This window comes from Pleurodeles waltl, chromosome 6 (assembly GCF_031143425.1).
Source record: "Pleurodeles waltl isolate 20211129_DDA chromosome 6, aPleWal1.hap1.20221129, whole genome shotgun sequence".
NCBI lineage: Eukaryota > Metazoa > Chordata > Amphibia > Caudata > Salamandridae > Pleurodeles > Pleurodeles waltl.
The window spans coordinates 729,857,640-729,874,134 of NC_090445.1; the positions used below are offsets into that span (position 1 = coordinate 729,857,640).

The 16,495-nt window shown below is 43.3% G+C and overlaps 1 protein-coding gene across 2 annotated transcripts in view; it reads right to left on the minus strand.

The window, feature by feature from the left end:
* Positions 1-16,495, minus strand: part of LOC138300212 (restin homolog) — an 898,198-nt gene that overhangs the window by 58,088 nt on the left and 823,615 nt on the right. Inside the window, exons 22-23 of one of the 2 annotated variants that reach the window (XM_069239250.1) lie at positions 5,049-5,150; positions 3,915-3,999 (exon numbers count right to left, since the gene is read on the minus strand). In XM_069239250.1, coding sequence (XP_069095351.1) covers positions 3,915-3,999; positions 5,049-5,150 — 187 coding nt within the window. The remainder of the gene's footprint in view (positions 1-3,914; positions 4,000-5,048; positions 5,151-16,495) is intronic. The other variant, XM_069239251.1, reaches the window with a different exon arrangement.

A 16,495-nucleotide genomic window follows, 5' to 3' on the forward strand; every position in this document is an offset into this window, starting at 1 on the left:
AGACCTGCTTTCCACACACTACTAAAACCCTTGGTCACATCTAGCACCACTGTGCCTTAGTACCCCACCCATCGTTCCAGCTATCTTTGCGAGTAGGTTCCAAGATTTAGCTTTAATCCTTGCAAAGCAAGAAATCACACGAAATTGGAAGGCTCCGAATGGGCCAAGGGTTGTGAAGTGGCAAAGAAAGCTGGAACAACATGTGGGGTACAATGGCATAGTGCTGCTATATGTGGCAGCGGGTCAATGGATATGGCCAGAGCCTAGGAGGCGCTGGTGGACTGTGTAATACACCCAGAACCTCCATCACGGGGAACACCAGCTGGGAATCCCTAGAGAAGGCTCATCCCTTAGATGGTTAGCTCCCCTACCACAGCAACTATTGAAATAGATATGATCACCAGATCATATGGTCAATTTGTAGGGTTCTGTAGATTTGCTCACGTTAGGACATGAATATGAAAAAGAGATTACCAAATTTGACACAACTGTTCGATGCTACATGCCACAGTAAATCCATAACATTTGTTATGAAACAAAGTTTCAGTGGGCTTGAAAGCAAGGGGACCTCTCTGATAATGTCCAGAGTGTGGAGGAGACTACAAAAGATCTGCAGTGGTGGTTACTGAGCCACGACTGGGTCAGTGGCAGAACCATCTCCCTACCTCATTCTGAACTGACAATGGTGACCAATACATCACTTCTGAGTTGGGTCAGCCAATTGGGAAATGTGGAGATCAGAGGCCTCTGGTTTCCAGAAGAGTACAAGCTGCATATCAACCTTCTAGAGCTGAGGGCCATCCGCTGGGCACTAAAAGCCTTCCTTCTGTTTGTCAAAGGGAGGCTGTTACAGATGCTCACATGGAACACCACCATGTGGTGCTGCAACAAACAGGGAGGGGTGGGGGTCATAGATCCTGTGCGAGGAGGCCGTAAGCCTCTGTAAGTGGCTGGGCCAACAAGGAATTTTCCTGCTAGTGAACCACCTGGGAGGATCGTTGAATACCAGGGTGGATGAGCTCAGCCATTTGTGCTTAATAGATCATAAGAGGCAGTTATGCCCGGAGGTGGTATAAGGTCTCTTCCGGGAATGGGGAGAAACTTGTCTCAATCCGTTTATAACAGCTGAGAATGCACAATGTTAGCACTTATGCATGTTGGAGTTTTCAAAGCATGTCTCGCTTGGGGATACATTCCACCTAGAGTGGAATTTGATTCGCCCGTATGCCTTTTTGTCTGTATCACTCCTGCCCAGTGTTCTCAAAAAGATCAGGACTGACTAGGCACAAATCATCCTAGTGACTCCGGAATGGGCAGAGCTTGATGTGTGTCAAAGCATCACTTTGCCGGCGTTCTAAGCTCTGCCTCACTCCTCTAAGTAGGAGGAGAGACTTAATCGCTTGGACCCCAATAGAGCACTGAGGTTAGACATAGATCGTACCAAGGAACATAAGGTGGACAATCAGCTCTTTGTGGGGTTCCCTGGAGCAAAAAAGGCAACGCTTTCCTAATGGATAGCGCTTTGCATTAAGATCTGATACGCACTGGCTGAAAAAGCAGCCTCCAGAGGCACTATGTACTCATTCTACCAAGGCCAAACCTGTGACCACTACATTAGCATGCGGAATCCCTGTCCTAGACATCAGTCAGACCACTATGCAGGGGCACCTCCATATGGTAACAAAGCACTTTTGTGTGGACGGTCAGGTTTGATGGAAGGGCATTTTACCCGCTTGGTCCTGAAGGACTTTCTGGTTTGAGTCCATTCACAAACTCACCTCCAAATAGGTACTGCGTTGGTATCTACTCAACAGATAAGGGATCCGTGGCTAGTAGTGTCAATCAGAAGAACAAGTTGCTTTCCTTTGGTAAGACTCTATCTGGTAGAGACTATCTGGCTGCAGATTTCTCATGACCCTCAAATCCGCCCCATTTTCTGTTTGGTCTTTGTCCATTAATAAGATCCCAAGTCTAGGAATCTGCACACTGGTCACACCAATTTCTTTTTGGGGCTCTGCGTCTGGAAGTGCGGACAGTTTTGAAAACAACTGACTTCAGGATGCATGACTGGTGACTACACTGGACCCGCACATCATTTTGGGGCAGAAGGGCATCAGTGTGGAGCCATGTGGTGCCACCTACGGCACACACAGGCACTGCTGAAAAGCTTCCTGATCCAGTCTGATGCCTGGGGACAATTTAAAAAAAGTGAGAAATCTGTGGCTAGATATAGTCTCTACCAGAAAGAGTGTTACAGAAGGTAAGTAACTTGTTCATCAAGGCCAGCACGACACGTCTTTGACTACATCCTTGCCATCTTGAATGGTTTGAGCTATGCAGGTCTTACCTTCTTCCAGAAAGATATTGCTGACCATGTCCCAGAGGGTGTTTGTGTATAGGCCCAATAAACAAACAGCCTTGACTGACCTTAGTGCTGTGCTGGCCAACACATTTTTTTTCCCTGAAAGCCTCAATCCCCTTTGAGTTCCTGTCTGGGGAGGTCATAGGAAATGAATTGAGGTTCACTTTGCTGGTGGAAGCCTGAACTACCAGACTTTCAGGAGAAGGATGATGTGTAAGGAAAGCATGGTTGCCAGGAGCTGCCCTACAGCCAGGGGTGGCACTTATGTGTGACTCTCTTATGGCACTTCTGGGCAGAATGAAGCGTAAGCAGAGGGGCATGGTGCAACCTAAAGGTGCGTAGGAGCACTTCTATGAAAAGTTTCTTATCAAGTCTGGTCGGGAAATATTCCAAAGGTAAAGATCTGTGGTTTGAAGTATCTATCAGGAAACTCGGGCCACATGTGTGAAGCATTTTGCATGTCGCAAACGGCGAATCGGGACATTTGCAATGTGCAAATTGCAATTTGGGATGTACAGACCCATTTTTGCGATTCGGTAATCTATTTACCGAATCGCAAAAAGGGTTTGCGAGTCTCAATTAGGAAGAGGTGTTCATTTTTTGTTTTTGAAATGCAGCTCGTTTTCCTTTAAGGAAAACGGGCTGCATTTCAACAACAAAAAAACTGCTTTATTTAAAAGCAGTCACAGACATGGTGAGGGCGGCCATTCCCAATGGGGTCGCAAATTGCGACCTACCTCATGAATATTCATGAGGTGGGTTGCAAATTGCGACCTACCTCATGAATATTCATGAGGTAGGTCATTTGCGACCCCCTTGCGAATCACAAACAGTATAATTGATACTGTTGTGCATAAGGTTTTGCGACTCGCAATTGCAAAACCTGTATTTTGTACATGTGGCCCTAGGTTCTCTATATGACTGAAGTTGGGAATGTTTGAAAAACAAACATCAGCATGAACTCCTACATATTAAAAAGAATGATGCTATTGTAGTGGAAAACGTCATTAGAATGTCATTAGGCAAAGTGTTGCAGCATATGCACATAATAAATCTCACTGCCTCAAGAGATGGTTAGGTTCATTGGTGCTTGAGCAGTTTGTGGTGGTTGCTGATAGAAAGGATGATCTCTATGCCAATTGGAAAAGAGAATGACGGTGTGTGCTTATACCTACACAAAAAGAATAGTCATTTTACTGAACAATGACAGCTGCAAGAAAACACATGCCAGTTGACTGCAATATGTTTAAAACATTGTGTACTGTTGAGAATTATAAGTGCATTTTAGCCATACAATATAATTTATTTTAAGCTAGAGTTATGGAAGATTTTTATATTTGAAATTTGGAGTTGGGCCCTGTACATATTTTTCAAAAGTTAATAGGCTAATATAATAAATGGAGATGTAAATGAACAGCCAGCAAGGGACTTCAAAATGTACAGCTATGCATTGCAACATTTCTAGTGGAGCTCTAGAACCAACAGAAAGGAGTAAGGGATATGTCTGAGTTATAACCCGCCTTCTCAAATAAGCATAGAAACCAAAACTCACCGCTGCATGATTTTGGCCATGAACCTTACTTTTGAAATGGATATGAGGTCTCCCTCTTGTTCTCCGGTCACCTCGCTGCACACTCCTGTGTAGAAAATCATACAATGTTATTCCCTGCATTATCAAACACTGGAATACCTGATGGTACAGACATCTTGTCCCACAAAAGGACATCCCAAGAATAAAACTGAAGGATGCAGTAAACTAGCTAATGGCAGAAGGGAGCTTCAGCAAACAAGCTTGGCTGACAGAAAACCACTGTCTGTATATTGCTTTGTTGCTATTGTTCTGACATGAGCTCTGCGAGTGCAAGCTGAAACCAGAACTAAAAACTCTCTAGGTACGATAGCAACATGTCTCATTCTCACAACCTGTTTTTAAGAACTAATAACAACTGAAAAGGCTACTTTGGCAGCTGCAAGGGTATCAAACAAATTGGCTTAAAAAGCGTGACTACCAGAGACAATTCCTAACAGGTTTATGCTTCACAGGAGCAAGAAGAATCTGGGGCTTCAGGCATACCAATTACACCATACATCTTTCCAAGCGCTGCAGTCATTTTTACCTGTGCCCAATTAATTGGGGGAGGTGAGGGGGCAAAACTGTGTCTGTCTGTCAATGGATCATACAACAGGACGATGATTTTCAGCTAGTCCTGTGTTAGTCAACATCTCAAGGACTGTTGCCACTTAGTGGCCGATACCTAGAATGGGATAAGTGAAACTACAAGTCCCAGCAGCCTAGTGCTGTTGACTGAGAAAAAGACCTGATACATGGTCACCTTGATGACAGGGGGCCACAAGATAGTTAGGACTGCACCTGCCATATTAAACAAAATTAAGGAATGATTCTTGGCTTTCCTATGCATGCCCCGTATCCTGCATTAAAGTGCCGTCACAACAGACTGCACCTCTATTGCACTGTATCTGCCGCACTAGGGCTATTTACACACTTTCTCCACTTCTTCCTCTGTGCATTCAGTACTCATGAGGTCCACTTGGAAGCAATAGAAGCAATGCAATGCACCACTGAGGGAGAAGAACAGATAACAGTGGGAGAAGGTGTATTAGTTAGTGGTTGTAGAGTAATACAGAAGTAGGTGACAGATGTTAGATGGTAAGGTCAGCTAGCCACCTTTTTCTGGTCCTTCGCGACTTCTTTCGGCCTCGAGAGCGGTTTTGAGGTGTTCCTTTTGTACACGGCTTTGCTGCAGGGCTATTAGATAAGAGGTGATTTCTTTATCTTAAGGAAATAACTGGTGCAATGTGATTACCTATACTCACTGTGTATCCTGTGCAGTAGAAACTGAAGTTCGTTGACCCGTGTCCACATGTTCATCTAAGGTGGGCAGAAAATGCAGACACCAGGATGGCTCTGCATTGGCAAAAATGAATGTTATTTCTGGTAATGCTAGAAAGTAGGAGTCCTGAACTAAAGTGAAATTCATTTTATTTTCTACCTACATACATACATGCATATGTGTTTTGTGTATTTTATTTTCTATCTACTTACATACATACATGTATATGTGTTAAAAGAAACACAGGAACTACTTTCTAATAGTGTTACACATGTACACACATACACAAGTGCACATGCACACCAACCCCTCAAGTGTTTCACCAAGTGCCAATCTACCAAATGCAAGCTGATATAAGAACTGTAAGGTCAAAGAAAAAAAAGCACCTACTTCTAACTTATGAGAGTAGTAGTCGAGAATATAAACCTTAGATATCCACATCCAAGTTTAAAGTTCACCCGTTCATTGGAAGTTTACCAGCAATATCCAAATTTGGAAAATACTTTCTAAGACAATCTGCTTGACTAGAACGTAATTGACTCTGCTGCCAACTTTGAGCAGTGCATGTTTTGCAAAAGATATTTAAGAAATGGCATCAGGTTTACATTCGGATGCACAAGCTCCAGAGTAAAAAATTGCTCAACACAAAATTTTGACCAGGTAAGCGGGGTGTAGGACTGAGGTAGATGCACCAGTGCAAAAACCTTCTAAAACACCCTGCTGTGGCATTAGCCCACTGTAACGATGTTCATCACAGCGGCCATAAGTATTAAAACAGGCTAAATAAAAGTTAACTTTGAGTGGGACTGATAGATAAATGATACTTGTAGTATCTCTGACATCATGTGCGCTATTACCCTTGCGGTCCTAGCTGGACTCTAGGCGGCATTTATGTAATCTGATGGGAGGAGTGGTTATGAAGCAAAGCGTGTGGAGCATGTGTTGAAGAATAAAGACATCTGTTACAGAGCTCCATGTGTGGTGTATTCATTTATTCATTTGCGTGCTCTCGGCCTGGGGAAGATGCTATAACAGAGGACGGGAAGGGGATATGTGCCCTGAACAATCAAAGCTGCTTTCCCTGAGAGTTTGCAAAGGTGCAGCAAACTGCTAGTGCATGCCACCTGCACCCCCAAATCGATAAAACTGGTCTGTAGTTGGCATATGTGGAGTCAAAGCCCTACTCCAGCCCATACACAGCCATCAAAGAAGTTGAAGGCCCTGCAGAGGAGCACGTTCCAAAAAGCCCGCTAAAACCCACTGGTAAGGCTGAAAGAAAAGATGCTGTGCTGCGCCATAGCACAGATCCATCATCACTATGAACCAAATGCTAAAAACGTGACAACTAGGTACAAAAACAGAAACTTACTCACCGAAACAAGTGAAGTGAAGTGCTATACGACCTAGAAAATCGGTCAAGATGACCAGGCTGAAGCAATGAGGTGTTGCATAAAAAGGCAACTGGTCCTGCTTTGCGAAAAGAATGCTGCCTGACCAACGCGTGCTATCAATGGCAACAGAAGTGAGAGCAAAGTACGACAAAACTACATTCCTGAAGCCACCACCTTCGTTTGACACAGTGAAGAAACAGAACATTGGTGCCAGCATCAATGCATGGATAGAAATGTTCAATGAATTCATAGACGTGCTAGATGATAAGAAAATCATTAAATATTTGAAAAACCTTACCACTGATGGAGTGAAAGAAGTGATGTAAAGCAGCTAATGTAACATCATACCAAAAGATAAGAGAAGCGTTTGATGCCAAGTTCAATCTGATGCCGAAAGACTACTACCAGAAGTACATGTTCAACCAAGCACGACAACAAGCTGGTGAAACGATGGATCAATTTATTGAGCGACTTGATGCACTTCTCAAACGCTGCAAGTTTTGTAATTTTAATAATGAAAAAGCCATGCGCCTCAGTGTCACTGATGGCTACCTTTCAAATCCCTTCAGAAGACGCATGTTGAGAGAGACACTCAATTTAGAAAAATGCTAATGGCCGCAAGGACAGAAGAATGAGCAGATTGACAAGCTGCTGATATGAAACTAGGACCAGTTCGTAATGAATCAGCGTAGATCATGAAAAGCAAGCAAAAGCACAAAATAGATTCACACAGGTCAACGTCTCTGAAGAAATTATGCCTCCGATGTGGGTTTTCATTTCCCCATGAAGGTAAATGTCCAGGCATAGGACAGACATGCAAAGGCTTTGGGAAAGAAAATCCTATCATAATCATCTGCAAAGCAAAAGAGAAACCAAAGGTATCACAGCGAGAAGAGAAAATGGATGCCAGAAAGTTACAGAAGCATTTTTGCCATGCCCACAGGCCCAAAGGCAAAGTCAGTTACAAGTAGAAACCAAGCACAGTCGATCATCATCAAATTCATCATATAAATGCTCTTTGGCAACCTTATCAAGCACTAGCGAAGAAGACGGATGTGCGTTGATGATACTGAAGGAATGACATGCACACATAAGATTAGGTGCTTGCAAAGAAGACAGAGTCTAAAAAGAATCTCCAAACAAAGCGAGAAAGTTCATTTTGACAGTGTCCTAAAATTGCATTAAAGGTGAACGGTCACCGCATAACCTTCGTTATAGACAATAGTGCGTCAATTAACATTATGCCAGTAGAATAGTTCAACAGCCTATCACCTGTGCCATGCTTTACTCAGTCAAGCAAGAAGGTATTTACGTGGGCTGCTTCTAAACCGTTACAGAGTCAAGGTTGATTTTCAGCAACCTTGCAGTGCAAGGGCCACTTCATATCTTTCAGGGAACTTCATCTACTGCATGCCTACTTTCCTTTGCCACTGCTGCTGACATGGGACTGATTTCTCTCAACTACAACATCCATCCACAGGCTGAAATTTCAAGTCAGTTCCTGTTGTTGTTTCATGGCTTAGGAAGACTGAAGAAGATGAAAGTGTAACTTCATATTAATGAGGACATTCGCCTTCTTGCCCAACAGCATCACAGAGTCGCTTTTCACTTACAAGCAGCTGTTGAGAAAGAACTAGAAACACTGTTAAAGCGTGCCATCATGGAACGCTCCACCAGTCCTATGCCATGGGTTTCACCCATAGCTATGGTGCCACAAAAGGAAAATGGAGATGCAGTGCACATTTGTGTTGATATGCGCCAGGACATCACAGCAATTGTGAAAGAAAGGCATCCTGGTCCCCACATAGTAGACATGGTCATGCAGATGAAAAGAGCCAAAATCTTCTCCCATCTTGACCAGAACAAAGGACATCATCAACTCGAGTTGGAAAAGAACTGTAGGCACATTACTACTTTTTCAACTAATTTTGTTTTGCTCAGATACAAAAAAACGGAGTTTTGGAGTAGCTTCGGCTGCAGAGATATTTCAGGATGTTATTCATCGAGTTATCCAACCTGTTGCGCATGTTTTTAATTACAGTGATGACACACTGGTATTTGGGGCAACTCAAAAGATTCATGGTAAGACTCATACGCAAGTGTACCAATTACTTCACAGGTCTCACTCTGAATGCAGCAAAGTGTGAGTTTCACAAAACCAAACTTAAATTTGTTGGGCACATATTCTTTGACTGGGGAATGACTCCTGATGTGCAGGAGGTGCAAGCACTGTCATCTACCTACCCCCCAGAAGATGTAACCATGCTATGATCCATCTTAGGCCTGGCCAGTTATTGCTCAAAGTACATTTGCGACTTTTCTACAGTGAGTACCCCAATGAGAGACTTAAAGCAGGATGTTCCATTTCAGTGGTCTCCTGAATGCGATCACAGTTTCAAAGAAATATAACCTACGATTAAGAATGCAACTGAAATGGCCTATTTTGACCCCACAATACATACTTACTGAGATCACAGTGGATGTGAGCCTGGCGGGGAAGGGGGCAATCCTTGCTCAACACAATGGCCAGCAGCAGAATGTCCTAAGAATTGTGGCCTATGCTAGTGGAAACAGGTGGAAAGTTACTAGGGAGCAAAAATCCAAGGAATTCCTATCTCCGAGATTCCTAACTACAACTACAGAGTGACAATCAGATTTAATGTGATTTCTTTCTTTTTATCTATTGTATTTGTTATGCATGTGTTTATTGGTTTACATAATCATGTGACCATAGATGGGTCCTTTAGTTGTTCATGTAGTAATTCTGGGACTTTACATATGCAGTCCAGTTTATTTTTTTGGCTTCTTTGCTACTTTCAATACACATTGTGCTACATAGTGATTGAAAGTAAATCATTGTAGTTATAAAAATTGAGATTTTTTTTTTCCTTGTGGCCTATTATCACGTCCTCCATGTAGTAGTTTGTGTAGCTCAGTGCTAGGTCACTTTCCCATTTTGTTTCACAGGAGAGCTTAAAGAAGATGTTTTTTGTTTGGCTTGTTGGGCACACTTATTTTGTGAGCCAAATAGTATACAAATAATGCAGATTAAGATGTATTGTACTTGTTATGTGTTTGTCTATTGGTTTCCATTAGCATGTGACCATAAATGGGTCTTCCAGTTGTTCATTGTTTATTTTTTAGGGTTCTTTGGAACTTTAGTTTTATTGTGCAACACAAACATCACTAAGGTCTTGGTTCTTATAACTTCATAACCACTTTATAACATCCCTTACAACAGCAGACATTATCATCTACATAGTCTAATGTACATTGCTGTGAAACTTTATTACAATCTGTTCAGTCATTTTGCCACTATATCCAATACTAAAAGTCTATGTAAAATAGATTGGGGTCAAAACCTGTTTTGGGACCCCCCAATTTTTCTTTGCACTGCCTTGGCCAAACACCACAAAAAATTCCATCCTCTGCCATTGTAACTGGAGCAACAGTTCTTGAACGTTTCGCAGAGATTTGTCAAATGAGTGCAAAATTATTAAGAGGCAAAAATCTGAGGAATTCCCATCTCCGGTAAGCCGAACTATAACTACAGAGTAGCTAAAGCCACTCTGTAATACATAAAACATATATGTATTGTATATATCCAGTTTTACAGAGAATATTACGCCATTTACAAGTGTTGAGTGCAGGAAGGGGCCATGAAACTTTGATTGATCCTGATGCAATGTTTCTTGTCCAGTATGCATATATCAGGCTGGTACAAGTGTTCACAGACAACACTGCCACCATGTGGTACAGCAACAAACAGGGTGGGGTCATGGACCATTTGTCAGGAGGTGCTGTGCCTCTGTACATGGCTGGGACATTCTCATCTGTCGATGCCTAGCAAATCACGAATAGTGTCTCCATCTGGTGCCAAGAACACACAATGTCAGCAGTTCTGCCTGCTGGAGTTTTCAAGGCAGCTCTCGTTCGGAGATGCTTTTTATCTAGAGTGAAGCTTTGGCTTCCTGTATGCTTTGCCGCTAATACCACTCCTGCCCAGAGTTCTCAAGAAGATCAGGAATGACTGGGTCCAACTGATTCTTGCATCTCCATATTGGGGATGGAGAGTCTGATATCTCGAGCTGTTAAGCATGATCATCAGTCCTCCGATCAGGCTGTCTCTTCGGGAGGATCTTCTGTCACAGCAACAGGGCAGGGTTCTGAACCCGAACCTTAAAACGCTTCGCCTTCATGCGGGGAGACTGAGTGGTGACAGTTGACAGCTTTCGACCTTCAGCCCGAATTATGGCTTTATATTTTGACAGCCACGCATCCCTCCACCAAGACAGTATACATCTGTCATTGGAACAAGTTTGTGACATGATATACAGATAAACATGCTTATGCTCTTGTCTACACCTCCTTCTCAATTTTTTCTGTTTGCTTTTTCCTTAGCCCAGCAGGGCTCTGCTTGGGGAAGGTTATCTTTCAGCCATTTCCGCATTTCTGCAGTTGCCAGATCAGCCTTCTCTTTTCAACTTCCCTATAGTAGATAGTTTCCTGAAAGGTCTCCAGCGTAAGTTCCTACCAGTGCCTTTTATTATGCCCACAGTGGGATCTCAACCTGACTCTTACATTTCTGATGTGTGCTCCCTTTGAACCTCTCAACAACTGCCCACTCAGACTTCTAACCATCAAAACGTCATTCCTAGTGGCAATACCATCAGCCCAGAGGGACAGTGAGTTACAGGCACTGTCTACAAATCCTCCGTACCTTACCTTCTACCCAGAAAACTGGTCTTTTGAACTCAAGCATCCTTCTTACTGAAGGTAGTAACTCCTTTTCATGTAGGCCAGTCCATCACTCTGCCAACCTTTGATGCTCCACCTCACCTCTCTAAAGAGGAGAACAGACTTAACCGGCAGGACCTAAAAAGAGCTTTGTCATTCTACCTTAATCGTACTTGTGAATTCCAGATGAACGATCAACTTTTTTGGTGGATGTCAGAACCACAAAAGGGAAGGCGGTGCAGAGGTGGACCATCTTATGATGGATAGTGCTCTGCATCAAAACCTGCACACTCAATCTACCAAAGCCAAGACAGCAACCACTGCGTTAGCCCGGGGAGTTCCTGTCCTGGATATCTGTAAGGTAGCAACACAGGCTTCCTTGCACATATCTACAAAGCACTAACGCCTAGACAGTCAGGTTCTGTGTGACGGTCGGTTTGCTTATTTGGTCCTACATGACATCTTAGTCTAATCTGTATCACAGCCACACCTATAGATAGATATTGCTTGGGTATCTTTGCTAAGGTAAGCAATCTGCCACTAGATGTCTCTATCAGATGAACAAGTTATTTGCCTTTTGTAAAGCCTTATCTGGTAGAGACTATCTAGGTGTAGATTCCTTACCTTAGAATAATCCCCAGGCGCGAGTTATAGTTAACTTAGAACACAAGTGATAGTTACTTGAGATAACTAACTAGAACTGCTGAAATTTTATGGTTTTGTATGTTTAAAATGCAAGCCTAACTATAACACCCCTGTAACTTTTGCTATGTTAGGTGAATTTCTATGTTTTTTTAAAAATTCTATTACCTAACTATAACGCTCCTGTAACCTTTGTTTATTTGAGTGAATTTCTATGGATTTTTTACGTAAAGTAATTTTAATTATTACAGGTTGATTCAACCACCGCCGTGTATGGCCTGCAGCCAGGCCCTGCAGCCAACACCAATAACCACCCAACTCCACGCCATGGCGGCCAACCCCCTATAACCACCCAACACTGCACCATGCACAGCCTTCGTCTCTCTCTCTCTCTCTCTCCCATTATGGAATGGAAGAGAGAGAGAAAGCGAGAGATTGAGAGAGACATTTAGAGGAAGACTTTGACAGAGAAAAAATTGAGAGAGAGAGACAGTTTTTCTAGACTTTGATGAATTATATACTTAGAATAAGATAATTTAGGACAAACTGAAAAGAAAAATGTATTTGTCAAGTAAAAAGAGTGCAATCACATTTTGGGATATACCTTAAATATTTGAATTTGAAAAGTAATCAGACTGGAACCCTCAACTTACAGCGTGAGAGCCTGAGACCAGGTGAGTCCCCGCCCCCCACACCCTGCCAGCAGCAGCAGCTGCAATCCTAATGCTGCACTGAGTAGCATCAGGATTGGCCGCAGTGCAGGCTGGGAGCCTGTCCCTGCAGTCGACTCAAGGACAGAGGAGTGGAGCAGCGTGGCGCGGAATTAAGGTAAGTTTTTTTTACATTATTTTATTTTATTTTAGTTCTTCCCGCGCTGCGCCGCCCCGCCCCTTTTCCCACCCACAAGCCGCCACTGCCGGAGGCCTTAGCCTCTAGGCCATCCGTGACCCTTTGCTATGCAGTTTCCAGACATGGATATGACATTCAACTCAAAGAGTTTGATGGCAAAAAGACGTAATGTTCCATCACTAGAATGTTTAACCGTCAAAACACTAATAAATAAACACATACACTGACATGGGATACCAGGATTTGAACCTTCAAACTAACACACACACGCAGGCACACACACACACACACAGGCCATCTGGCAGTCACAGGCTTGCTTCCTCCTGCCGCTGTACACTAATACCAGGACTAAGTGCCCCGGCATGCCTGCAATGCCCATCAGCCACTCTGCACAACCTGCAACTCCCGCTGTGCGCAGGACGATGGCTCAGAGAGTTGAGCGCTTGCCCTCGACAAATGCTTTGATCTAAAACTTCAAACGCTGACATGGCAGACTGGGGTCTTCCATCATTCCGATGTCTGTATTGTCGACCTAGTAGTAACATTCATTTGATAAAGCGGCTAGCGTGTGAGGTAGGTAGTGTTATCTTAAGTTATTATTGTATGATGGACCTTTTGAGCTTGAGCCCGCAGCCACATGTAATAAAGTGGATGCAAAGGCAGGCTGCTTCCTGTGTGGAGTGGTTTTCGGTGTGACTATCTGCTCCCCGGTGGTAGTGTCTCCTTTATTCAGATACAAATCCTGTCAGGCACCAAGTCATCCATGGACTCTCAGCTAAATGTACCACAAGTTCTGAGTTTTACCGGATTAATGGCAGTGATTGGATTAACAGGAAAATGAAGGAAAATGTCTCCCGCTCACTGGGAGTGGACTTTTCATCTGTTTTCAAAATTTCAAAAGCCCCGGGGAGGTGGTAGTCCCCGGGGCTACGAGGGGGTGGGGGGTACACAGCCCCCGCATTCATTTTGAATTAAGCTACAGGAAGGTGGTGGTCCACGGGGCTGAAAGGGGGCCGCATTGGCCCACCACATTCAGTTTTTATTCAGCCCCAATGAGGTGGTGGTCAAAGGGGCAGCACCTCCCCTCAACACCCCCGTTCATAGTGAATTAAGCCCCAGGGAGGTGACGGTCCTGTCCCAATCCTGTTGTGACTTTGCAGCAAAACTTTTAATTAAAAAAGTACTTTTTTGCCCTGGTGGGGTCCCTCAGCACCAGAGCTAAGGGGTCAGAGTGACCCTACCTTGCCCCTTTTCTTATTTTTTACCATTTTCTCTGGACTCGACTGAAGCCGAGTCCCAAGACAGTTGCCAGCATTTCCTGGGTGAAGTATTGGCAGCCAATCAGAGCTCTGTAGGTCTCTGCACAAGCTTGTTATTATTCATGAGTCCTTTGCACCTCTAGATATCTATATTTCTTTTAATATCTCAAAAACTACTGAACGGATTAACACCAAACAAAAAGGCTTCTTTCTGGACCAAAAGCTACCTTTCTGATAAATTTGGAGTGACTCCATCCAGCAGGTCGGGCTGTAGTTGTGTTCAAAATCCCTAGGGAAATTATAATGGGGGAAACACTTTTTTTGACCCACGCTTTTTTCTCAGCCCCTGCTTGACAGATCACCCAGGTTACAGGAATATTATAGTTAGGCTCATTTTTAAACATACAAAACCATAGGGCTTGAGCAGTTAGAGTTCTTTCAAGTAACTATAACTCGTGCCCTAAGGTAACTATAGCTCACACCCTAAGGTAACTATAACTTGCTTCCTCACCATGCACAATTTTTTCATCAATTGTGTTACTGCAAATGTTACAGTGATCTTTTACAGCATCATTGATAATCTGATAATATGCCATGAATGCTGTAATATCTGGGGTAAATTAGCAGTGCATTGTGAAGGTGCGGGTTATAGCTACCTTAGGACACGCATTCTAGTATAACTGCTGAAGCCAAAAACATAATGAAATGATGGGCAATCCAAACTACCTCCACATATTTTCAATTATATCTGCAAACTAGCAAATGTAGGAGCCTAGTCACCTATACAATCAACTATGCATTCACTCTAAACATTTTATATCCATATAGCCATTTGCTCTTTCACCCAAATGATCATCGCTTGACAATTTTTTACTGAGATTCATATGTGCACATACATAACTATTCATGTACTAATAAAAGGTGACTGGACACAGCCAATCGTGACGAGCTGGGCCTGGATAAAAACACCTTGAAAACTCATTATATGGTGTCTGTGGGAAGCAGCATTCTAAATCTAAACCCATAGCTATCAAGGGGAAGATTGTAACTAGAGTAGCAGCATTTTCCTAATTGGGGGGGTCACTTTTGACCAACTAGGTAACTGGCGGCCTTGTCTTTCAAATCGCAGCACGCGTCTTAGTCAAGCTTGCAGTGCTTTGTTCAAATTTGCTCTCACGGTAGGCAGTACAACGGGCATACCCCTATTAAAGATATACAAAATGGATGGCCTCTCTGTTGCTGTATGGAGCTGCTATATGGGGGATTTACAATTGTAGTGTAATCCAAAATTAAGAGAATCGTTTTGTAGGAGATTGTTGGGTGTGGTCACTTCCAGTTTCACGTTATTTGTGCATGAGGAACTGGATCTGGATTACTTTGATGATCATGTGAAATTTGGCCCCGTGGTCATTGTGGATTTCAGTGTGTATGTTATCGAGGACAGTTTTGGGTGTTGCAAGGGAATTAAATCCCATGGTTAAAGTATGCTAAGACTGTTGCCCAGTCTCTGGGTCACCCTGATATGTTCAGTAATCCTTGGTGCATAAGTAAGAAGGACACAAGGTGAATCAGAGATTCATTTTTAAACCATGCAAGGGAAGAGAGGGAATATAGGGCTCCTGCCAAACCCGTTACGCACTCGTTTTTGCTTCTGAAAAGAGTGGCTGGTCCTGAGCCCTAACTTAGCTCTGTTAGGTGCCCATGGGAGTGATCCCTCTTAATGATGTTTTGACTGGGTACAGTTCATGTCCACATGTGCTTTCCTCCTGGTCAGTTTGACTCAAATAGGATTCTGGAGTTCCGCTGTGATGGCTGCTCACCTCAAACATTGGAGCATTTTGTTTTATTTTGCAGCTTTTGAAAAAGTTACTTACCTTTGTTAATAATTTGTCTGATATAGACATATTCTAGTTGAAGATTCCCTACCTTAGAATTTCCCCAGGCGTCAGACTGGATCTGAAGGTTTTTCTTTGAGCATTACCTTTGCGCGCCGTTAGGTGGCGTCCATCGACTCTGCATCCATCGCTGGTATTGTGGGCGCCAGATATGACATCACAGATCATATATAGGCGCTACCCCGGCACCCTGACATCAGTTTCTTTTCACAAGTTTCCACGCGAGAAGCGCAGAACCATGAAGAACGCTGATACTAATACGCCAGAACTAGGGCCCTGAAAGGGAAGTCCCTGTCCCTAGAAATCAGTTCGCAGGGCAGGAATGATGAGTGGGTCGGTACGGAATCTGCAACTAGAATATGTCTCCACCAGATAAATTGTTACAGAAGGAGAGTAACTTTTTCATCTGATAGAGACTTCTAGTTGCAGATTTCTTTCCTTAGAATAGATACCCAAGCAATTCCAGCCCCGGAGAGGTGGGTCTGTGAACCAAGATCATACTGGGAAA